Raw genomic sequence first — 26,631 nt, forward strand, 5'->3', positions numbered from 1 at the left:
ATCTGGAAGGAAAACTATACTATAAAGGAATATCCAGTTCTTGGCATCCTATGTAGAAGAAATCAATGATTTTGAGGACTCTGAAGAGAACCACTATTTTTGGATAGACTTTGTAAAATGTCAATGGTGCTGGCTTTGGCAGCACATACACTCAAAGTGGAACAATACAGGGAAGTTTAATATGGCCCCTGCTCAAGGATGATATGCAAATTTGTGAAGCATTCCACATTTTAAATATAAAAAATAAACTGTCGCCAATCATACAGAAGCCTTTCTCGATCTGCATCATTACATTCTATGGTTTCTAAACATCTGCACAGAGGGGGAACGAAATAGCCTTTACACTGACTCCCTCAAAACACTGCTTCTTGGGCTAGAGCTATGTGGATGTTTATTCCTCATTTGAACACAAGCCATCATTCCAAGAGGCTCTTTCTGGAGATGCCAGTAATTATGTGGATGAATTATTTTTCAACTTTGAACTTCAGTTTTTAAAATGGGCCAAGTCAGGGCCTCCCTGGTGGTGCAAGGGCTTAAGACGCAACCTATGAAGCTGTCCACAGCCACTGCAGCAAGAGTTTTTGCCCAGCGCGCCAGGGAGCAACCCACATGGCGCAGCAGACCTCTGCTGATTCGCCTGCTGCTCCCCTCAGCAGTGTGCTTCGGTCAGTCTGCCTGTTTTGCTCCCCACTCTGTCTCTGGTGAACCCTCTCACCCCCCACACTTCTGGCCTGTACCCCAGTTCTTGTATGCATAAATAAATCTTTAAAAATAAAATAAAATGGGCCAAGTCAGAGGAGACGCTTTTATCCATGGATGTCGATAACAAGACCACTCGGATTTAAAAAACTTAGTTGCATACTCAGGTCTTTTCTCATGTGTCTGTCTCATCTTCAAGCTTCCTAGAGCTGCCAGAGTCACACTCCATGGGAAAGAGCATGGGATTTAGAAGTAGAGGACCTGCGTTCAGACACGGGCTCTGCTCCCTGCCAGCCCAGGGGGTTTTCATGAGTCACGGTGATTTCCTTCACTACAAAATGGGCTGATGCACCTTTACAGGGTTATTGTGAGGACTAAATAACACTTAATACAGAACTTGGTAAATTTTTAAAAGGCGTTCATTATTATTTATACTCTCCACAGAACCTATCACTGTGCAACATTAGTTTTTACTGAATTCCAACTATTTTCAGAACAAAGCTAGAGTGTAAATGCTGGGTTCCTGGACCTTTACATCTCGAAAGTAATTTTTCCTCCATCTTCTCCATTCCTCCAGCCTGCTGTCTCTTACTGTAAATCCTTCTCCTTCTGGACTCCCCCAGACATCTGACTCTTCATGGAGTTCCCTGGGAACCTCCAGCTGCCAGACCTCTTGTTACCAGGCAGGGGCAGTGGGCTCTTGAGTTCCTCACTCAAGGATGAAATGAGGACTCTCCCCAAGGCAGCTGCTTTTGAAGCTGAGATTTAACGAAGCAATGGAGCCACAGGAAGCTCCAGGTGTCTCCCTGGGAGTAACAGCCTCTCCCTTATATAGACCACAAGGAGCCTAACACAAAGGATGACCTTACTCTACATGGAGCAGACTTGTGTGGCCACAGTAGTCATGCTTCTTTAAGAGGTGCATGTTCAGACAACGAAGAGCAAACCCCACCCAGAGGGGATCTCAGTAATATAGTGAGGACAAGGTCAGAGTTAAGTTCAAGAAGCTAAGTTCTCAAGATTCATATGCGCCACCAAGTGTCCAAGTGCAGTAACAGTTCCACTTTGTAGTGTCTGAACTGCTCAGACATTTCACTGAAGATTTATTTATTTATGCATACAAGAACTGGGATACAGGCCAGAGGTGTGGAGGATGAGAGGATTCATCAGACACAGAGTGGGGAGCAGAACAGGCAGACGACCGAAATACACTGCTAAGGGGAGCAGCGGGTTAGTCAGGAGAGGTCAGAAAAGTCACTAAAACAAAGAAGTTACTAGGGACAGAAAGTAAGTAATGATTTGCTGTTGATCATTAAGCTATGACTTACAGGCACTATTGTAAGTGTTCTTGTTTTCAAGATTACAGGCAAGGGGAAGGAGCAAGCACACCCAAGATGCCCCCTGTCCCACTTCAGAGGGACTGTTTGGTCCCACAGTTACAAAAAGAAAGCAGCCCATGGAAAGGCCAAACTCCCACAGTATATTCTGGAAACTCTGCTGCACACTTCCCAGGGCCCTCACTTTTACTCAGGGGGCACCAAACCATCCTTTGAGTTCACCAGGTATTTTGGATTTGCTCTTCCTGAAAGCTTTGGCAGTGTTGGTCTCCTCCTAACTGGAGCCTGGGTGCAGGGAACGCAGCAACAGTTTGCTTTGGGTCAGTAAATTCTAAACTCAAGCTAAAATCTCCAAGTTTTATATTTTGCTGGGTCTCAATAAGGAGATTCACTGGTTTCAAGACCCAATGCACTATCCCTCTATGATGGCAGTATTGCAGAAATAAATTCTAGCCTTTTACCCAGGCAAGGGAAGAACAAGCGGTACGGTACTTCAGGAATGGTGAGGTCAGGAGAAGCTTTATTACTCATGCAATGAGGTCCAGACCTGGGTAGCCCTGTCTGAGCACCGGTCTAGAGACAAAGGGTTTCTTTTATACACAAGCATCTTACGTTGATAACATGGGTTAGCAAGCACAACTATTTGCTGTAAAACTCCTAGACAAAGGGGGAAAGATGGACATTTGGGGATGTCCTTCCAGAGATAAATCAGCTTGGCCGGCTGTCCGACCTTGTTAAAATGTAACATCATTTAGATAAGCTAAAAACTTAATTGGAAAGCTCTCTAAGGACAGGTTTATCAAGTAAGCAAACTTGTTATTTACAATTGCATTGGATTATTTACTGCACCAGGCCTAAGACCCTTTAGCAGGAAAGATTTATTTGCTTGGCAATTCCTTTTCAGCAGTACTGCAGCACAAATTGTTAAACAAAGCTTGTTTAATTTGTTAAACTTGACTCCGGCCCCTTTTTCTATCATGCAACCACGGTCCCAAAGATCAGCATGCCAGTGTATGACTTTAACATACTCTAGGAGGATCAGATCATCCTGTGTAGATCACCTGGAATAACTTGGTGATGGAGGGATGAGTCATAGTGTGGACTTCTCTGACATGGGCACAACAAAAAGATTTTGTTTTAAATTAAGGTGACACTGCTTTACAACACTTAGATTTACGGGGAAATCACCTCAGATGTATGTCTCACCACACCTACCACCACAGCACCCATGATCCTTTACACTAGACTGTTGGGTCGACTCCTTTATCCCTATGCCCTTCTCTTACCTTCCATAGCCTCAATTCTGCAGTCATATTTCTAGGGTTTTGTTTTTGTTTTGTCAGTTCCTTTCTTTTGTTTCTCTATATTCCACAAGTGAAAAAAGGACTTCAGAGGTTTGTGTTTATATGAATTACTGAAGATTGATGTCTATTAAAAAATTAAAACGTGTAAGATGCTTTAAAAGGCCTTTTCATTTCCAGTTTGAAATCTGTACTAGTTTTTGACTTTTCAAAGACCTCCTAATGTATGCTTAACATACTCATTTTCCTTAAACTGATTGGTTTAGAAATGATGTTACAAATTAAGTGATATTGCAATACTATAGGAAAATGATCTGTTGCTAACACGTGGTAAGGTACATTACCATACATCTAGAAAGATGGGAAGATGACAGCTTTCACTCTATTTTTTGCCAATAAGATGAGCACATTTATCAGAAACCTTGGAGGTTGGAAGTCAGTGAACTGATCTATTCAAGGTGTGGAAGGAAGCAAGCTGCGAACCAAGACTCCTTTATCTAGCATAACTGACCTTTAAAAATGAGGGAGAAATTAAGACATTCTTAGATAAACCAAAGCTGAAAGAGTTCTCTACCTCTATCCTGCCTTAAGGGAATATTTCAGGGGAAATAAAAAGACACTGGACAGTAATTCAAAATTCATAAAGAAATAAAATCTCTAGTAAAAGCTTTATAAAGACTTTTGCTCTTATTTTTTTATATTTTATTTTATATAATTCTTACATCATTTTTCATCTTTGCACAATGTATGCATTTTCATTATGGTTATATTCCCCATACAATTGCACCCCCCCTTATTTTGACTCTAGTCCTTCCTTTCCCCGCCCCTCCCTCCGCCCCTCTCCATAGTGTGTCTCTGGCTTAGAGTTGCTTGTTGATTTTGATTTTTACTTTGTATTGATTAGTCTTTTTCCTGGTCTCTTATTTAAGTTTTCTAAATTCCTGCTATGAGTGAGACCATCCGGTATTTTTCTTTTTCTTTCTGACTTATTTTGCTGAGCATGATCCCTTCCAGCGCCATCCATGTTGCTGCAAACTGAATGTGTTTATCTTTTTTGATTGTGAGTAATATTCCATTGTGTATATGTACATCTTCTTGATCCAGTCATCTATTTTTGGGTATTTGGGTTGTTTCCATAGCTTAGCTATTGTAAACAGTGCTGCTATGAACATAGGAGTGCAGGTGCTCTTTGGAATTGATGTTTCTGTGTCATTTGGGTAAATACCTAGGAGTGGAATTGCTGGATCATATGGAAGCTCTATGTTTAGTAGGTCCAGAAATCTCCACACAGCTCTCCATAGTGGTTGGACCAGTTTGCACTCCCACCAGCAGTGCAGGAGAGTTCCTTTTTCTCCACACCCTCGCCAACATTTATTGTTGCTAGTTTCTTTAATATGTGCCATTCTCACTGGTGTAAGATGGTATCTCATTGTGGTTTTGATTTGCATTTCCCTGATTGACAAGTGATGTTGAACATTTTTTCATATGCCTGTTGGCCATTTGCATTTCCTCTTCAGAGAAGTTTCTTTTTAGCTCTTCTGCCCATTTTTTTTTTTAAAGATTTGTTTATTTATTCATTCATTCATTTATTTATACAAGCACTGGGTACAGTCAGAAGCGTGGGAGGGTGAGAGAATTTACCAGGGGTAGAGGGGAGAGCAGAACAGGCAGAGTGACGAAGTACACTGCTGAGGGGAGCAGCGGGCGGCAGGAGAGGTTTGCACACCATGTGGGACCCTCGTATGGCAGCCAGGGATCGAACCGGCGCTGCAGAGGCTGCGGGCAGCTTCGCAACCCAGCGCTCAACCGCTGCGCCACTGGGGAGGCCCTCTTCTGCCCATTTTTTGACTGGATTGTTTTCTTTGTTTTTGTTGAGTCTCATTGCTCTTATTTTTTTTTAAGATTTATTTATGCATACAAGAGCTGGGGTGCAGGCCAGAGATGCAGGGGATGAGGGTTCACCAGAGGCTGAGTGGGGAGCAGGACAGGCAGATGTACTGAAATATACTGCTGAGAGAGCAGCGGGTGAGTCAGGAGAGGTCTGCTGCGCCATGTGGGTCACCTCCCTGGCCGGGTATCAAACTTATGCTGCAGTGGCTGCTGACAGCTTCATAGTGCTGAGACTTAACCCTTTGTGCCACGAGGGAGGCCTCTCTTACTGATTTTAAAATCAGTGAAGTGTACTTAATGTATAGCTAAAAGTTTCATTTCCAAAAAAAATTTTTTAAAGATTTTTATTTATTTACGCATACAAGAACTGGGGTGTAGGTGCGGGACAGGGAACAGGGGAACAGGATTCACCAGAGAGAGTGGGAAGCAGAACAGGGGGATCTACTGAAATACACTGCTGAGAAGAGAAGCAGGCAAGCCAGGAGAGGTCTGCTGTGTGGGTTAGCTCCCTGGCCGGGGATGGAACTCAGGCGCAGTGATGGGCAATAGCTTGATAGCACTGAGACTTTAACCCCTGCACCACCAGGGAGGCACCTCATTTCCAAAATTTTAAACACAAAAAAATATGCTGAATCCAAGTCTGTGCCTGAAGGTAGGAGACTGGTGGTTCTGCTCCAAGACATTCAGAAAAGTTCCTTCTTACCCAAGCTGTTGGTCTTCTCAGCTCTTCAATTGACTGGATGGAACCTATTCACGTCGGGGATGGATATCTGCTTTATTGAGTCTACTGATTCAAAGTACCATTGTCTCACTCCAAAACACCCTCACGTCACACTCAGAATATTTGACCAAATATTTGGGCACCCCATGGTCTAATCAGACACATAAAATCAGTCATCACACTAATATTGTAGCATATTTGGGAAATGCAGGAAAGAAGAAAAAGGCACTCCTTCTATTATGCCACCCAAAGATAACCAATATTAGTTTTGACACATTTTTTCCAGTCTTTTCGATGTACCTCACATCTGTATTTTTATCACCTATTTGTTCTATTTGATTAGATTCATGTTGTCTTTTATTTACTTAGCAAAGTGTTGTGCCCAGCCTCGACCAGTGCAGCCCCCAAGGACACACAGACAGTCGCTACAAGAGCATAAAGGAGTTTATTACGGGTTTGAGTCCGGGCCCACGACACGCACCAATATAACGGTGGAGGTTGGGAGCCCTGAACAAAGGGAACAGGGATCTTACATAGGGTTACAAGCTGATCTCTAAAAATTAAATCATGTTGGCAAACATTCATTGGTTACACAGGTGCATTTCCTAACAACGGTGGGTGCAGTTTCAGTTTTTGAGCTGAATGGTCCCATCAAGATGCAGCTCTATTTTATGGCTAGTTTGACCCTATTAGTGGCCTGAATTGCTCGGCTCTGCTGTGGCTAGCTGACTGAGATAAGACCAGAGTGGGGTGGGGGTCGAACTCTGGAATGCAGTCTTTTCCCAGGACAGCAAGACCTGAAATTCTAAAATGGCAGTTACACACAAAATGACAAAGCAATGGCTAAGAATACTTACGCTTGGTTCCACACAAAGTATCTAAATTTTTTAAAAAAGATTTATTTATTTTTATACAAGAGCTAGGCTACAGGCCAGAGGCACAGGAGGGTGAGAGGATTCACCAGAGACAGAGCAGGGAGCAGAACAGAAAGATGACCAAAATACACGGCTGAGGGGAACAGCGGGCCAGACAGCAGAGGTCTGCCACGCCTCGTGGGAATCTCCCTGGCCAGCCGGGAATCAAACCCGCGCTGCAGAGACTGCAGACAGCTTCACAGCGCTGCGCTCAATGTGCTGTGCCACCAGGGAGGGCCCAAAGTATCTAAATTTTCCATTATGCCTCTGATATGACACCTAGTTATTATCAGAAAACATGCCACAAATATGTACTCCAAAAAATGCAATTTCTAGCTTTTTATTATGCTTTGTAGTTTTTTGGTTGAAAGCCAGATATGATGTCTCTTATCACAGGAACTGAGACAATTAGGCTTTTACGTAAGATTTTATGTTAATCTGGGTAGGAGCTGGGCTGTATTTATTACTTGCTTAAGCAGTATCAGAGGCTTGTTTCCTCTATTTTCCTTGTTTTTATTCTTCCCCGTTACAGTGTTTTCAGCTCTCAGTCACAGTCCACTGACATATACAATAGCCCTATTGATATGGTATATAGGGAGCATTCAACTTTATATCTTATCTTTATACCTGATTTTTAGTTGACCTGAGTCCCTGGGCTGTGACCTTCAGGTGTATCTTACCTTTCTTCCCTCCTTTTATAAGGTTAAAGGGGGTTGAAAAGACAGAGTCCTGTCTTTTCTCCAGGTCAGATAGGGCGCTGGCAAAGTAGTTTTGCTTGGAGGACAGGCCTTTGTAATAGAAAATGGTCCTGATATATTTCGAAATAAGTACTTTTCCCTTGGGTGTATTTCAGAATAGTGATTCTCCCCTGCCCTCCCCTGCCCTGCCTGAAACACAAGGGGATCCTTGATTGTATTCAAAAGACCCTGGCAAGGTTCCTGAGGATATATTCTATAAAGTAGGAGGGCTTCCCAAAGAGTGGGTCCTGGGGGATTTTAACTTTCAAGTTGGTTCACATTCAGCCTCAGGAATTTGTTAAAGTTACCTTTTTACTGTTCATACCCATCACTGCTCCACCAGTTTCCGCTCTCAGTAAAATGATCTCAACTGTGATTCTATTTGTCTCTCCTGTTTTATGGTGGTTGGCTCTGTGACCTCAATTTTCTGGTAAATCTAAGAGAATCTATTGGCTTCGGGCCTGTTCAGCTCTTTCCTTGTTGTGAGGATGGAGTAATGATTCTAAGCTCTCACATGCTGGAAGTCACCCACAAACTTTTAAAAAAACTCCTTTCCCCATTTTCTCTACAAAACTAGGCTGAAATAACCCTAAGGAACCTTTCCTTCTCTAAATGAAAAGCTCTTCCCTGTGTGCTCTAGTATTTGGTATAACTACAAGTTTTATACATACTGTCTACTGGCTATGTGATTCTAGGTATTATGGCCCATCTTGACATTTCCAGCAAACAGTAAAAATCAACATCCACTGAACTGAAAGGAAAAAAGGAACAAAGCACTGTTTACTAATTAAAAACAGTACTACTTTTATTTGGCTCATTTCTCCATTTATTAGAATAACCACATTTGGAGAGGCACAAAGCACTTAAATTTTACATGACTACAAAGTTATCACAAATCCCAAACTTTTAGCCACAGATATTTCACTTACTCAGTTTAAAGAAAAAATTTTCAAAACATCTGAGTTAGCTTGATACACAGAGACCCTGAATATATGAGAACTACGTATTTTTAAATGCTGTACTTCCTGCTCTAATAAGTTTTCTTTAAAGGGACCCAGCATAAAAGGGATTGAAATATGGAAGGTCAAGATGCAAATGCTTTGGAGCAAGTGAAATTAATCTGTACAACATGGAAAAAGAAATAGTGTACACAGAAGCTCTGCGAGGATTCACTGAGCCATCTGGGCTTCCATGGCTTGTGCTGTCCATTCTGGTGCCGTTTGACTAATTTTCTCCAAAAGATTATTCACTTGGAAACAAAGAGATTGGATCTGTTTGTCCCATGTTGGCAGGGCTTCTCGTGCTAAAGAAAAAAGGAACAATATACAAAGCTAAAATTACTCCTTTTCATTTATAGCAAATGTGAGTTAAAACACAGAGTAGTATTAATTTTTTAATTTTATTCCAAAAACCTTGGCAAATAAGTAAGCAATTGTTAAGAAAAATACCTAAATCACTGGCACAATATATATAAAAAAAAAACATACATACATACATTTATACACACACACACACACACAGATACTTATTATTATTACTGTGTTTGATAACAAAATAAAACCAACCAAACAACTTAAACCACAACCACCACCACAGTAAGAGTCAACTGTCTCATCACCAGTGTTCACTGATTCATAAGACACTGCCACCTACTGGGGGAAGCAAATCTATTTATATATTTAAGGCTGTCTACTCGATTCTGAAGGTAAATATTTTAATATTTACAATGAAAACAAAAAAACTCATCATGAATACATCAGCAACATGTACTTAAAAATGATAGACTGAGGAGAAGGGGGTAGAAATCCAAACAAAACAGCACCAAATTTTTAAAAATGGGCACAGGGCCTCCCCTGGTGGCGCTGTGGTTGAGCGCTGGGCTGCGAAGCTGCCCACAGCCTCTGCAGCGCCGGTTCGATCCCCGGTAACTGGCGAGGGTCCCACATGGTGCACAGACCTCTCCTGCAGCGCCCGCTGCTCCCCTCAGCAGTGTATTTCTTTGTCAGTCTGCCTGTTCTGTTCCCCGCTCTGTCTGTGTTGAATTTTCTCACCCTCCCGTGCTTCTGACTGTACCCAGTGCTTGTATAAATAAATAAATAAATCTAAAATAAATAAATAAATAAATAAATATGGGCACAGAATTAAAGAAGGGAAAAAATATAAAATCTTAATAAAGTACAAAAAATAACCTCGGTGGACATAAATCACATTGCCAAAATGAAAAATACAGTATCAAAAAAATCGCTTCTCTCCTACAAATGTATACATTTTAAGAAATTCCAAAGACCATTTCCCTTTTTTCTGTTTTGCTTTTCTAAAAGAGACAAAGTCATATGGAAAAACTGATGTTTGAGAATAGTCAAAATAATTTTTAAAATATTAAAAATAGCAGCAGGATTGTGGTATAATATCTATCCAGTGCAATAATATTACTCAATCTTAAAAAGGAATGAAGAAATGGTTACATGCTAAAACATGAATGAAACTTAAAAGCACTACATATATTAAGTGAAAGAAGTCAAAAGTCACATATTAAATAATTCCATTATGTGAAATATCCAGAATAGATAAATCCAGAGAAAGATTTCAGGTGTCAGGGGCTGAGCAGAAGGTGAAATCAGAAGTAACTGCTTAACAGATACAGGATTTCCGTTTGAGCAGATTAAAATGATTTGGAACTGGGCCTCCCCTGTGGCGCAGCGGTTGAGCGCTGGGTTGTGAAGCTGCCCGCAGCCTCTGCAGCACCAGTTCGATCCCCGGCTGCTCCCCAGCCACCGGGTGAGGGTCCCACATGGCGTGCAGACCTCTCCTGCCGCCCGCTGCTCCCCTCAGCAGTGTACTTCGGTCCTTCTGCCTGCTCTGCTCCCCGCTCTGGCTCTGGTAAATTCTCTCACCTTCCCGCGTTTCTGACTGTACCCAGTGCTTGTATAAATAAATAAATAAATCTTTAAAAAAAAAAAAATGATTTGGAACTTGGCTGAAGCGGTGTTTGTACAACCTTGTGAACATACTAAATTTCACTGAATTGTGTTCATTTTATAATTAACCATGTTTTGTGAATTTCAACTCAATGATAAAATAGTAGAGGGTAGGAGCTAGTTTACTACAATAAAATTCATTATAAATTTGTTTATTACCATATTGTTTCAGATCAGTGGAACCAAATAATCCAAATAATATACAGATATGTGCTCCCTGTATGATTATATGCAGAACCTTAACGATCTCAAAGGTCAGAAAGGATATTTCATTTCATAAATTATTCTTGCATAACTGGTTACCCATCTTTGAAAAAAAACAAAACAAGTAAACCATACCTTAAAATTATACACAAAAATGAACAGACTAAATATCACTACATGTGATATTTGTTTCAGAACTAGGTAATTTTATCTGACTAGGTCACATAAAATTTCTTAATACAAAATAATAAATAAAAGTATAAAAGAAATTGTAGGAAAATTAATTTTACCCTAAAATGCAGAACACCTTCTTAATACATAGGAAAATCAAAAGTCATAAATTAAACACTGCTATATCTGACAATACGAAAAATGCTACTGTGTGTGTAGTATGCACTGACTACAGGAAACACAACTGACAGAAAGGGAAAAATATCTGTAACACATACAGCAAACACAGTTAAGTAACCATTCAACCAAAAGCTATAGCAAACTGATATTGGGAAGTCTGAAGAAGGGGAAAGTATAATAAAAAGTAAAATCAATTCATAGAAGAAATGCTAATGGTTAATACAAGAAAAGACACTAAATTTCACTAATCTCAAGGAAATGCACATTATAATAAAATGTAGTATTTTCCCCATCAATTGAAAAAAATTTAAAAAAGGGAGTAATATCTAGCTGTTGACGATTCATTCTGTCACACTGGTAAAATATAAATAACTACTTTTTCTGGAAAGTAAACTGGGAGTGGCACAGGGGTTAAGTCTCGGCACTATGAAGCTATCCACAGATGCTATCCTGGCCAGGGAGCTGACCCACAGGGCGCAGCAGACCTTTCCTGTCTTGCCCACTGCTCCCCTCAGCAGTATATTTCAGTCAATCTGCCTGTTCGGCTCCCCACTCTGTATCTGGTGAATCCTTTCACCGCTCCCCCTCCCAGCACCTCTGGCCTACACCCCAGCTCTTGTATGCATAAATAAATAAATCTTTAAAAAAAAAAAAAGTAGGGGCCTCCTGGTAGCGCAGCAGTTGAGCGCTGGGCTGCGAAGCTGCCCGCAGCCTCTGCAGCGCCGGTTCGATTCCCGGCCGCTGGCGAGGGTCCCACATGGCACGCAGACCTCTCCTGCTATGCCCACTGCTCCCCTCAGCTTTGTGCTTGTCAGTCTGCCTTTTCTGCTCTCTGCTCTGGCTCTGGTGAATTCTCTCGCCCTCCCACGCTTCTGACTGTACCCAGTGCTTGTATAAATAAATAAATAAATAAACCTTTAAAAAAAAAAAAGTAAACTGGTAGTATCGATAAAGAATCAAAATAGCTATATCCTCGGATACAACAATATTACTTTTGAGAATTTGTTCTACAGAAATAAATGTGCTAGTATATAGAGATATAGAGATATGCACAAAGAAACAACCTGACTATGCACCAGTAGGTGAATACTTGAACTCCATGAAATATTATGCAGTTATTAAATAAATTAGATATCTACTGACTTGACAATGTATCTATGGGTACATTAAATGTAAAAACCAATTTGCTGAACACTAGGTACTTTAAAATATAATACCACTTTTGAAAAAAACCTCTGCTTTCCTACCTGCATAAGCACATAGAAAGACATATAGCCTGTAAATTAATATTAGTCTTGCCAGGGAGGGAGGATTAGAGAAGTGCTTTACTTATTGTTATAAATACATTTATCATGAATTTTTTTTTAAGTCTAAGAAAAATTTTAAAATATTTCATACTTTATTAAGTTGGTATACATTAATTTTAGTTTTCCTTCAACCTGGTGACATGATATACTATGTTCACTTATTCAATACATATTTATTTCCCACTTATAATGTGTGCAGCACTGAAACAGATGTTGGATATACTATACTGAGAACAAGATTCAATATCTATCACCAGGAAACTTAGCTTGGAAGCAGAAACAGACATTTAGACAAATGGTTACAGAAATGAAAGTACTTATGATTAATACCAGGGAAAATGTGGGGTGACATAAGAACATATAACATAAAGCCATAACTAACCATGGAGTTAGGAAAATCATTATAGATCAACATTATTCAAATTAAGATATGGAGAAAAATAGAAGATGCGTAGAGAGCTGGTTGTGGAGAGGAATAAATATTTCAGAAGGTTTGATGTGAGAAAGAATTTACAATGCTAGAAAACATCTGTGTGTGTGGCTGGGTTGAAAAGAGAAACCTATAAAGGATCATGAAGGATGTTGATTGAAATGTCAAAGAAGAGAGTAACATGGTTTATTTTTTTTATTTTATTTTATTTTTTTTAAATAGAGGCATGCTTTATTTATTTGTTTGCTGGTTTGTTTGTTTGTTTTGTTTATGCACTGGGTACAGTCAGAAGCGCGGGAGGGTGAGAGAATTCACCAGAGCCAGAGCGGGGAGCAGAACAGGCAGAAGGACCGAAGTACACTGCTGAGGGGAGCAGCAGGCGGCAGGAGAGGTCTGCGCGCCATGCGGGACCCTCCTCCAGAGGCCGGGGAGCAGCTGGGGATCAAACCGGCGCGGCAGAGGCCGCGGGCAGCTTCGCAACCCAGCGCTCAACCGCTGCGCCACCGGGGAGGCCCGAGTAACATGGTTTAAAGTTTTGTTTACTTCTTTTTTTCTGTTTGTTTTGCAATTTACAAGATCACAATCACTCTGGCTCTATTAGGGCAACTAGACCGACAGAGCAATTGTAGATTTGAGAAAAAAAGTTAAGAAGCTATTTGTTAAACCCAGATGAGCTTGGGGGGTGATTCAGGATAGGCTGATGACAGTCAATAAGAAATGAAAAAATAACAACAATAATAATAATAAAAGCATATGGATTCCAAAGGATTTGGATTTGGATTTTAGGACAAAACTATGTTTCCTACAATTTCCTTCCATTCCAAAGGATTCTGAACAGTGAAGAAGAGAAGGGATCAAGGATCAGGAAGGCGAGACAAAGTGACCACTGCAGTGTTTGGATGGCCAGTTGGTTTGCTGGTTGTGAGGCGGGGGGGGAGGGAGATGATGAGTTCAGTCTGGAATATGTGCACTCCAGATGCTCACAAAATATCAGGTAGAAACTGAGTAAGCAATTAGAACCACTGGGCCTGGAACTCAGAAGAAAAATTTACGACAGGGAAATCTAAGCACTGTCTGCATAAGATAGTAACTGAATCAATAGGAATGAGATCACCAAGGTAAACAGTAGACCCAGGAGAAAAAAGCCTCGTAAAAAACATTTAGCAATACCAATATTTAAATTTAAAGGGACTACAGAATCAATAAAGGCAATTGGGAAGTAAGCCTCGAGAAACAGAAGGGAAAGCAGGAGAACAGGGTGAAGGAAATGACAGACATCAAAATAGGGGGATAGGGGGCTCCCTGGTGGCACAAGTGGTTAAGTCTCAGCACTAGGAAGCTATTGGAAACCACCAAAGCAAGAGTTCAATCCCCAGCCAGCGAGATAATCCACATGGCACAGCAGACCTCTCCCAGTCTCACCCGCTGCTCTCCTCAACAATGTATTTCACTCAATCTGTCTGTTGTATTCCCCACTCTGTCTCTAGTGAATCCTTTCACCTCCCCCCACAGCTCTGACCTGTTCCCCAGTTTCTGTATGCATAAATATTTTTTAAAAAAAGAGAGAAACCACTAGAAAAACAGGAAAAAGCTTACAGTAGAGTTGGATATTTCAAAGTAAAAATTTTACTTTTGGAATAGTTTTTGGGTACAGCAAGGTCCAGAGTGCAAATGTGGCATGAATAGGGCTTGAGGAGGTATCAGACACTAAGAAAATCAAGGGACTAAAAAAAAAAAAGGTTAGAAAAATAGTCTCTTGGCTTTCTTTTCTTTTTCATCTGTCTGCCTCTGTCAGTTTAATGAGCTGCTGAATAGGGAATGCCACTGGCATGTCTACATGTCTGATACATGGCATGTGGTCAATAAATGTTTGATGAATAAATTAATAATATAAAAATTCCAGTTCAAATTTTTCCATAGCACAGAAAATACTGCTTTAAGAAGACTGGGTCAAAGGAAATTATTTGACATGTCTTAAGCAAAACTATGCAACAGTTCACTGCCACTTCATTATGAAAGAAAAAAGCAAAATCTCTTACTTTCAAAATGAACTATTCCATCAATCTGATCAATAAATCCATTCATACGTCCTTCTGTTATCATTTGTGATGCTATCTTTTCTGCCTGTTTAAAAAAAATAGATAAATAAATTCTCAGAAATTTGAATGATTATAGCTAACAGTTATTTACACATGAGAATTGAAAGCTCTTGATTTAGCTACCCAACACTAAATTTTACACATGTGGTCACCTGCCATTCATTTCAAGAACAAACCTGCCTATTCTGTCCCCCAATTCTTTGTGTATAATCCATTATGTTAAGTGGGGTCTGTTTTTCTTGTTGCAAGATGTGGGACTAGCACTCTTACCAATTTTTTGCTCTGGTCAAAGTCAAACTAACGTTTTTTTCCTCTTACTGGGAACTATACCTCAAAAAAAGAAAACTAGTTTTCCCTATTTTATTTAACTTCAATTTTCAGTGTTTATCATCCCAAAAACCCTTTAGGAAAGTAATATTTGTGAAGAAAAAATTTAAAGAAAAAAATGGATGCTCAAATTTAAAAGCAAATTAAAAAGATTTAAGACAATTATAGGGATCAAAAGGTCCTCTGCCTAGCTCCTAAAGTCATATTTCTTGTTCACTATGTGTAAGCAAATTGGGTTGTGACTTAAGTCATTTCAATAATTCTGACAATCTTCACAATCAATCCTCCATGGCTCCTGAACAAACCATGACAGCATTTATTGTTAAAAATACATTCATTTCCCTTAGTCTGAGCAAGGAATCATAGCTCAAAGCCTAAAAAGAAAGCATCTTTTTAATGGCAATTTAAGCTTTGGTTCCCTAATTGTTCCACTTCCTTTACTATGTACTGAATATACAAGTAAAGGGATTATGTCAGAAAATCCTACCTTAAAATTTCACTAACAGATAAAAGGGAATATGATCCATATTACATGACTTCTTAAAGAGGTGCAAGGTAGATACTATTAAGGTTGAATATAGTTAAAGTTAAGAGACTGTTTTGTATATAAAACCTGAAATATCTTCTCTAAGTACTACTGGTACTTTGCTAGAATTTGCGCATAGCCAACCAAACCCTTATCATGTCTAAAAATGAAAATTCCTTAATAAGTCAGTCAACTTCTTAAATTAAATCAAGCACAGGAGTTACAACAGAATAGCCCATTCTCTCAAATAGAGAAATGAAATATTTAACCTTCAAGTCAATCTAGAGCAGAAAAAGACATGTATCAAAATTTTAAATTAGTCAGAAGTCATAAAACACATGAAGTATAATTAAACAGACACTAAACAAAGATATTCTTACAAAACAAGTGTCATAACTTGAAATCCCTTTAAGATTTCCACTCTAGGTCACTTTATCATAAGATACAATTAAAAAAACCAAAAAACAGAAAACTCCATTACAGGACTATTTTAACATTCAAATAAATTATTTCCATTTACCTGAAGCTTTTTATGTGTATTTTTGTTGCAGTTGTCAGTATTATCAATTATATATTTTATTTTCTCATTACGTCAATAGTTTTAGTCTCTTACTTCCTTTTTATGTATTGGAAACAAGAAAATACCTTAGCTGCAGGGATCTCTAAAAGAGCTCCAAGTTCTTCAAAGGTAATATTATTATATAATTTGCTTGCAGACAACAAGTTGTGCTCAATAACAGCTCTGTCCAAGATGCTAGAACCTTAAATAAATATAAATAAGACAATTGTAAGTTTGAAACTTGTTTGACACTTAAAAGATGCAGTTTTTTTTCCTGAGAATTTCTTGGCATATAATAAATAACTCAATCATTATCTCCTTTTTTCTGACAGGTATTTATTTCTTGTTACAATGTTTAGACTGTTTATATTTACAATCTACTCTAGCACCATAACAATTTTTTTTGCAAGTTGATTAAAAAGTTAAGTCAGTAAATTATAAATATGAAAGTAAGGAGGGGGCGGGGAGATATAGCAACCGAGAGGGTTATATCAGCATATGGAATAGTGGAATTGAATTAAGCATCTAGAAATGAACTCTCACATTTACAAGATAATGCAATGGGAAAATAATCTTTTCAATAAATGGTGCTGGTACAACAGGATATCCACATGCAAAAGAATTAAAGTTCGGCCCTTAACTCAAATCAAACCTACATGTAAGAGCTACAACTACAAAACTTATAGGAAAAGAAGAGCAAATCTTCATAACTGTGGATTAGGCAATGGTTTCTTTAAATACTGAAAGCACAGCAACAAAAGTAAAAAACAGCTAACTTGAATTCACTAAGTTGGAAAACATTTGTGTTTTAAAGGATACCAGCAAAAAGTGAAGAAATGACACACAGAATGGGAAGAAATAGTTGAAAATGATTTATTTGATAATGATCAATCAGGTCCAGAAAATAACAGGTTAAAAAAAGTCATAACACATTTTTGCTTGAAAAACAGAAAAAATACATCATGACTTTTCCAACACCCCAATTTAACATTCTTAAAATTCAATAAAAAAAAGAATAAATAACCCAATTTAAAAACCAGCAAAGCATTTGAAGATATGTCTCTAAAAATACACACAAATGGCCAATATACACCTGCAAAGGTGTCTCAACATCACTAACCCCCAGGGAGATGTAAATCAAAAACCACAAAGAGATCTGTCACTCCATATTCATTAGGCTAAATCAAAAAGACAGAGGACAGATACAGGAGAGAGAATGGAGAACTGGAACCCTTACACACAGCTGGAAGGAATATAAAATGGAGCAGCCACTTTAGAAAACAGTCTGGCAGTTTTTTTTAAAGACTAAAAAACACACAGTTACCATATGATCCAATAATTGCACTAAGTATACACCCATGAGAATAAAAACCAATATCTGCTGAAAACTTTTACATAAATGTTCGTATCAGCATTATTAATAGCCAGAAGTGAAAACAACCTAAATGCCCATCAACTAATGAAGAAATAAAATGTGGTACATCCATGTATCAGAATATTATCTGGGGGGAAAAAAGTAATGAAGTACTGATAGATGATACAATTGATGAGACTTGATTACATTATGCTAAGTGAAAGTCAGTCACAAAAGGTCCTATGATATTTCAATTTGTATGAAATGCCCAGAACAGGAAACTTATACAACAGAAAATACATTAGTAGCAACGTTGTGCAACTCCTGAAATACACTAAAAACCACTGAATTGCAGTTAAAAACAGTAATAGTTATTTATATCTCAAGATTGCTGGCCTAACATTGTGATGTCAATTACAAAAAAAAAAAAAAAAATACACAGAAAGGATAAGGAAAGCAGTAAGGTCTAAAATGGAAGAGTAAGAAAACAAACATCTGTCTCTCCTATGTAATAGTCACATTAGAGAAATTTGGGAATCGTGCATCCTCAGAGATCATGATTCCCAAATTTTAGAAAAAATGATTTTTTTAGGAAAAAATGATGTAACGGGTTACATCTTTTCATATTTTTTTTCACAGCCAGAAGGCTCAAAGTCAAATCTGAAGTTTATACCAATTCCGGAAAGCTTTTCATATTTACCTAGCTTTTAAATTGTTTGTTACATATCTTTTTGCAAAAAGAATTTCAAGTTACTCAGAATACACAGAAGACAAAGATTTAGAAGTAAAAATGAAAAACAACAAGAATAGCAACAATCTAAACACACACACACCTTTTATAGTTGTGCTACACCTTTAATATTAAGCTTTTGAGCAGTTAATCAAAATAAGAAAACTAATTGGTTTTATTAACTCATAATGTGTTTAATTAAATAAGATAAAATTAGACTGCTCAAGGGAATAACAACTAATCCTAAAATTATAAAGGAATTTTCTCTGAGGCTCTGCATGAAGAATATCCCACAGACAAAGTATCTCCTTTAGATAGAAAGGTGAGAATGAATTGGTTGGGTTCTTAAAGTTCAACGAAATGAAAGATTCAAGAGGAAGTCAATATATTGACTTCCTTATCCTTTCAATAACTGATTTAACTCAGAACAACAAGAATGGGTGAGAGGGTAGTGAGACTGGCTAAAGTGTACACCTTTCAGCCAACTCTTACATAGATGATTCTTTAGGTTAAATTCTCTTCCATCTAGGACGACAGTGAGTCCACAGCAGTAAGTCCAATAGATTTGCATTACTTATCATGATGTTTTCTACATTCCTGATGGCCTATGTCTATATATTTATTATTATGTGCTATTGTTAAAAGCTACTTTAAAACCCTTATTGAGAAACAAGTAAGTGATGCTATGTATAAGCAACTATTAAAAACTTCTCTCCTGGAAAACAGTGTGATTTAAGCAATTACATCCCTTAACTAGGAAACATGACACTTGGTTCTATTCTTATTGGCAATACTTTTACCCCAGATAACCCTGGGCAAGCTAGTGTGCCAAATTTTTCTCTGTCTAAAATAGAATCAGATAATTATGCTGTTATAAACTGACACTAAAGATTAATCAAGGTACTTATCAAATGGTTCAAGTTTTTTAAAAAACCAGACAGGATTAAAAAAAAAAAAAAAAAAAACCCAGACAGGATAGGCATAGTCCATAATTCTTCTGCCCTTATAGTTTCAAGAAAAAACAAACACATTATTCCACAAAGTGCTTTCCAACAGTGCCATTGCTATAGCACCAATTCAAATCTATGTATAATACTCATCTTCAATCAATATGTAATGTTCCCTACATATCAAGTGTTATATAAAAGTACCATATCAAGGTGCTTCAAGTTTAATACACTTCCCATTAATGTGTATCAAATATTTATTACTACACACTTATAAGACATGGTCATTACCATCAGCTGTTGTTGCTTTTTGGTGAGGCATCAGCATGGCAGCAAACTCTTGAAGTTGATTTCCTCTGATGATCCTGTCTAGGTACATTTTCTCTAGGATCCCATAAGCAGCAAGTTGCTGGCACCTTTCATCCTTAAAAAGAGTAGCTAGCATCCGAGAACGCTGCTGTCCTAAGGAAAGCAAATGAGCATCAAATATTCTCACAATCTATCTTTTCAACAAAAAATGATCTTTCTTATGACTCCAGTATTCACCTACTAAAAAACAGGATCAATTCTTTTTATTTACGGTAGTTATGTTCTATGAAATTGTCCCCAATGCTCAACTGGTGAAAAATCAACTGCTGCTCCCAGGGGAAATACAGGAGTACGTTCCTATGAGTCTCTCTGGACACAACTAATCACTATGTAACCTTACTTAGTAAGCATTTCTTTGTAAAGACCCCTACTAAATATATATTATTAACTCATTTATTGATGACATATAAGGAGGAAGTATGAAGCTGCTCTACAATTTAATATGATACATTTAAAAAGTGTGTGTGTGTGTGTGTGTGTGAGAGAGAGAGAGAGAGAGAGAGAGAGAGAGAGAGGAGAGAGAGAGCTCGACAGAGACATAGATAAAGACAGAGAGAAAGTATGACTCAAACCCAGGAAAATTTAGAAAAGGTGCAATGAAGGGGGAATAGCCCTGTTAGATAATAAAACATAAAGTGATATATTTCAAGGAGTACAATACTAGTATATTCATAAATAGGCTAATTATTAGAATAGAATATTATGTCCAGAAATCTGTATTATGCACTTCAAATATCATGGGGAGATGAATTATTCAATAAAGGATTATTAGCCATTTGGGAAAAAAAGGTTAATACCCAATCTCATTCCTTAAACTAAAATAAATCTAAATGGATTAAAATTTTCAGGTAAATTTAAGTAAGAAATAGGGAAAATTAATCCCTAATAGTGATTACTCTTGAGGGGTGGGGAGTAGAGGTAGTGACTAGTAGGAAGCATGAAGATAAAAAATGAAATCCTAAAGCAGTAGTTCTCAAAGGGTGCCCCTGATATCTTTCAAGGGATCAATGAGGGTTGACACTATTTTTGTAATAACATAAGTACAACTTTTGCTTTTTCAACGCATCGGCATTTGCACTGCTGTGCAAAAGTAACAGTGGCTAAAACTACTGGCACAACAGTACAAATCAAAGCAGAACCACAGATACCAAACTTTATCATGCCACAGAGTCAACAATCAAAACAAAAAGTTCACTTAAAAATGTCCTTACAGGGTCTCCCTGGTGGCGCAAGGGATTAAGCACCATACTATGAGGCAGTCTGCAGCCTCTGGAGCACGGAGTCGATCCCTGGCCTGCCAGGGAGAAACCCACATGGCGAGGCAGACCTCTCCTGTCTTACCCACTGCTCCCCTCAGCAGTGTGTTTCGGTCACTCTGCCTGTTCTGTTCCCCACTCTGTCTCTGGTGGATCCTCTCACCTCCCACATCCTGGCCTGTGCCCCAGCTCTAAGGGAAGGGAAAAAAAAAATGTCCTTACAGCAGTAAATAATTTTTTTTAAATCTTGACACTTGAGAATATAGCTCTCTAATATTCTGTGTGACAAAACCAAAATGTTCATAAAGCACTTCTGCTGCAAATTGAAGTACAATTGTCCCAAGAAAACACTGCAAGCTGAGTCAGTATCTTTTTTTCATGGAACACCATTTACTTAACTAACAACTGAGAGGAAAATTATTCAGACTTGGAATTTGGAATATCCATTTCTAAAATATCCATTTTCTTAAAAATAAATGAACAAACCCTGTCACTATTAACCAACGGCATTTGCTGACCCTGATAAAATTCAAGCTTAAATAATCCGTATTTCAGAAATCTTATATCTGCCACCATGAGCTTAACAGCTTTCTAATAAAGGATTTTTCTGATAAGTGACAAACATTCTATTGTAATTTTTGCATATTATATATTAATGTTCAGAAGTTCTGCACAACTCAGGGAAACAATATTTTCCAAACAGGGCCTCCCTGGTGGCACAAGGGGTGAAGCACAGCACTGTGACGCTATCCACAGCCTATGTAGCACGAGTCGATCCCCAGCCGGCAAGCTACCCACATGGCACAGCAGACCTTTCCTATCTTGCCCACTGCTCCCCTCAGCAGTATATTTCAGTCAGTCTGCCTGTTCTGTTCCCCCACTCTGTCTCTGGTGAATCCTCTCACCACCCCACACCTCTGGCCTGTACCCCAGTTCTTGCATGCATAAATAAGTAAATCTTTAAAATAAAAAAAAATCTTCCAAACACCCAAAGCAGCCTGATAGTATAAAATCTTGCATTGGTAAAAGATGCATTCAAACTGCGAGAGACCAAAATTTTAACATAACAGAATGCAAAAAGCTCATTGATACAGTTTCAGATGCCACAGTGTGACTATCAAGTATAATATCAAAAAAGCATTTTCACAATCATCTGAAAAGTCATGAATATGCCAGCTTTTTCTAAGTACACATCTGCATGAGGTTGGGTTTTCCTCATATACTGCCACTAAAACATGTCAAAAAAGGCAATGTGGAAGTAGTTTTAAGAATTCAGTTTTTGTCTAGTAAGCTAGACAAAGAAAAAAATGGTACACAATTTCATTCTCCTGACTTTTTTTTTGCTTTGGATAATAGTTATTTTATAAAAAAATATCATTTATGTTTCTATATAATGGATCTATTATTATTACTTTGAGATGAATATTTTTAAATTTCTCATTTTCTAATACAGTAATTGATGAATATAATCTACACAAACAAAGGCTCTCTAGGGTTTTCAATTTCAGAGTGTGAAGGAGCCCTGAGCCCACAGGATTTGAGAACTGAAGGAAAATATGTGGGAATTTAAAATATATAATTTCAGAGTAGGAAAGACTTTCTCAGTAAGCCAACAAAACCCTGGAAATCATGAAAGAAAAGACTGATAATTTAACTGTGTAAAAATTTAAAGTTTCTGCATGGCAAAAATTTCATTAACAGTCAAAAAGAGACAAAAAATTAACAGGGGGAATTGTTGAATTTAGTAATGGATAAAAACTCCAGAAATGGCTAATGGGGAAAAAATTTCAGAAAAATAAAATCAAGCTTTAAAATAATGCATTTTTTAATATATGAAAAGATACTTAAGAGCATTTGTAATAACGGAGTGAAAATTAAAACTAGAATGAAATACTATCTTTCATCTACCAGATTAGCAAAGATTTAAAAAATGTAGTGATACAGGTATCAGGATTCAGGTGTACACGAACATTGAAATGCAAATTAAAACTAGCAAAGTACTACCTTTCATCTACCAAATTAGCAATGATAAAACATTTGGTGATATATGTATGAAAAAGCAGGTAAACATGGACAATGTTGTTTGGAAGGCAACATTAAAGGTAATGAGCAATTTCTATCAAAAGTTTAAATATATATTCTCTCAAAAAATATATATATATTTTTGAAATTGACAAAATAATAATAAAGCCAATCAAAAGAAAATCAAAAAGAATGAGATACATGTATTGACAAAGCTCGCTATGCTATAGAAATATATGGAAAAAAATCAAGCTGTTAAAGCGTACATATCACGCTACCATTTGTGTACTAAAAACAGGTTATATGTACAAATATACTTTTGCATCAAAGGAAATCCAAGTAAGCAGCAATAGTTCTTTAGAACTAGAAGCAATACCACTTTATGCACTACTTTTTCAATAACAAAAACAGAATAAATAAGATCATTGCTTCAAAAAGAATGAAAAGTATAGTTAAATGTCATTAAGTTCTCAACTAAACAAAGTTCAAAAATAAACAATCTAAATGATTTAGAAAAGTCACACTTGGGAACATCAGCATTTCCTCACAAAGCAGTTGGTGTTCTGCAAATTGAATTACATTCTATAACTTAGCAAAAAAAGTAAAAAGCAGTTTATTTTTCATATGTATAGAAGAAAAATATGATACCAAGTTTAAAACTAAGGATTGAAAGCTAAAAAAAAAAAGTGGAAAGCATTACATAGTCATATCACCAGTCACTAGATTGTTTTCATTCACCTTTATGAATTTCTCACTTGATATCCATTTTTTTTCAGTGACTTTTAGGAGAACAAAAAGCTTCATATTGTATCTTTTAACCATTCCTATACATGTGGATAACAACTGATACATGCATATTTAACATTTAAGCTAGCAATTCATTTGCACTGCTGTTTTTGACTTTAATAATTTAGGCTAGGGCCTCCCCTGGTGGCACAGATGGTGAGCGCAGCGCTGTGAAGCTGTCCACAGCCTCTGCAGCGTGGGTTCAATCCTGGTGCGCCTGCGAGAGTCCCACATGGCGTGGGAGACCTCTCCTGTCTCGCCCGCTGCTCCCCTCAGCAGTGTATTTCGTCAGTCTGCCTGTTCTGTTCCCCGCTCTGTCTCTGGTGAATCCTCTCACCCTCCTGCATAACTGGCCTGTATGCATGTATGCATACAGGTTCTTGTATGCATGAATAAATAAATCTTTAAAAAAAAAAGTTTAGGCTAATTTACCATTGTTGTAGTAGTAAGACATCCCCTAGAAGAATAGTTCCTAGCCAAATCCTCCAATAGTAATGAACCAAAATTATTAAGCAAAGATAATTAACTATTCATGAAGACATAAATTATGTGTTTACCTGCTGATGCTAAGATGGTACAGTGCAAAGCATGTTTTAAGGCCTCTAGTCTTTCACTTTCATGCACTATTGTCTTGTAAGAGAGTTCATTGTACCTTTGTGCGGCTTCAATGAATTTTCTTCTATAATCAAGAACTCGTGCATAGCATACCTACAACAGGAAAATGTTTCAATTAAGGAGAAAAATTAAAAAGCAAAAGCAAAATATTAAAGAGAATTTCTAGTATATATAACAGATGTTCTGGAACAGATGTTCTGGAACATCTTAGTACAGCTGAGTTCTCCCAAATTAATACCCAATCGTCTCACATGTTACCTTATAATGTATCTGTAACTGTTCATTGGTTGATTCATTTTGAAGTAAAGATGCTCGGTTTATGTAAGCCTCTGCCTGGACTGGATCATCATCCTCCAGATATAGCCTAGCAATTTTCAAGTAAGTCTCCAGTTTATAATCTACATTATACTGCCTACGATATAACAGAGAAAAACAAAGAATATCTAAATATTTATCATGAAAATGCTTAAGAGTAGTATAAAATGAATTTTTTCCCTTATATATTCCATTAATAGAAGGGAATCAAACAATCAAACATTTTACTGCATTACATTATAGAAAAACTAAAAAAAAAATCCAAACTGAATTTTACTGATTTTTTATTTTTATTAGCATTGCTCACATTGTATTTTAGCTTTCTTTAATCCTCAAATAGATGCTGCTTATTCACAGGGTATATGTCCTTAGACCCCTAATAGACACCTGGAATTGTAAATAGTAAACAACCCTATATCTCTTTTCCTACACATATGTACCTGTGATATGCTTAATTTACAAATTAGCTACAGAGGCTAACAACAATAATAAAATAGAACAACTATAAAAATATGTTGTATAAAAGTTAAGTGACTATGGTCTCTCTCTCTCAAAATATATTATTGCACTTAATATTTTCATCATTGACCACAGGTGAATGAAACCACAGAAAGTGAAGCTATGGATAAAATGACTTCTGCACTACTGTTAGGAATATACAACCACTCTAGAAGACACTTTGGCAATATGTTCTCCAACTATCCCTTTAATCCTTTTAAATATATATATATACTACTAACCTACTATATTTTACACCTATGACAAAAATCCTAACAAAATAATTAGGGACATGCACACGACTGTAAGCACAAGTAATATTCATTTATAAAGTTATTCATAAATATCTGTAATAGGAAAAAATTAGAAATCACCTAATGTATTTATAATTAAGTTGTGGTACATAAAGATGGTAGAATGTAGTTATGATAATCATTACTATATGATAATAGTCATATATTTTTGTTAAGTAAAAAAGCTAAAACAGTGTAAAACACCATTAAAACATGTTTTTATCACATACATTAAGATGTTAATAGCAATTATCTCTGTTGAGTAAGATACAGGTTTTTTAAATTTTCTTATTTATACCAGTGGTTACATTTTTGGAAAGCAAAATTCTTGCATTAGCAAGAAATGCATAACTTCAGATAACCTCAAATAATTCAAGATTAATCCTTACAGAAAACCAAATCTCTTATCAGCAAAAATGGTGCCACCATCTGGCAAGAACAGAAAGTTTCACATTTCACTTGGCCCCAGCTTTGAAATTAATTTGTTACTTTTTAAATCTTTTATACTAAATTCAAATTTTCCTATATTTTATTTTTATGTCACACAATGATAGTATTTTGTACTACACTATTTCTATTTACAACTCAAACTTACATGAATTGCTACATATAACACTGAGTTTTTCAATTATGTTAACTGTATCCGTTAAATCTATAATTTTTCATAATCAGAATGAACCACTTTTTAACAAAAAAATTCTCAATCATTTATTCAAATTTTTAATCACTTTTACTTTCACTTGCCTTGGAAACCATTAAATTTTTTTTTCTTTGGTAGACTCACAGATAAAGATAGGGCTATACAACTATCAAAATCATTAAAACCACTGCAAAAAATGATATCTAATTTTATATTTATTTCAACTACCAGTGAAAATAAACATTTTTCTGTGCTAAGAAGAAAATGCTCCTACAGAATAAGGCCAAAACAGGCTTTTCAAACTATCAATGAAAAAAAGCAAATCAACAAGTAGCTTTGGAAAGCAAAATTCAGCATATACCCATAAAGGTTTTTTCACAAACTGCTATTTTAAGGAGTAGCACTCCCTAAGATTTTCACAAATAA

General features: G+C 37.1%; 1 protein-coding gene across 3 annotated transcripts in view; it reads right to left on the minus strand.

Moving 5' to 3' along the window:
• Positions 1 to 8,768: 8,768 nt before the first annotated feature.
• COPS4 (COP9 signalosome subunit 4) overlaps positions 8,769 to 26,631 on the minus strand; it is a gene marked incomplete at both ends in the record, with an annotated part of 43,812 nt that continues 25,949 nt past the window's right edge. The window contains 6 exons of one of the 3 annotated variants that reach the window (XM_084233824.1): positions 8,769 to 8,902; positions 14,909 to 14,993; positions 16,467 to 16,582; positions 19,703 to 19,873; positions 24,402 to 24,552; positions 24,718 to 24,871. In XM_084233824.1, the coding sequence (XP_084089950.1) occupies positions 8,769 to 8,902; positions 14,909 to 14,993; positions 16,467 to 16,582; positions 19,703 to 19,873; positions 24,402 to 24,552; positions 24,718 to 24,871 (811 nt within the window). The remainder of the gene's footprint in view (positions 8,903 to 14,908; positions 14,994 to 16,466; positions 16,583 to 19,702; positions 19,874 to 24,401; positions 24,553 to 24,717; positions 24,872 to 26,631) is intronic. The other 2 variants (XM_084233825.1, XM_084233826.1) reach the window with 2 other exon arrangements.

Source organism: Talpa europaea, assembly GCF_964194135.1.
Source record: "Talpa europaea genome assembly, chromosome: 5".
In the NCBI taxonomy this organism is placed as follows: Eukaryota; Metazoa; Chordata; class Mammalia; order Eulipotyphla; family Talpidae; genus Talpa; species Talpa europaea.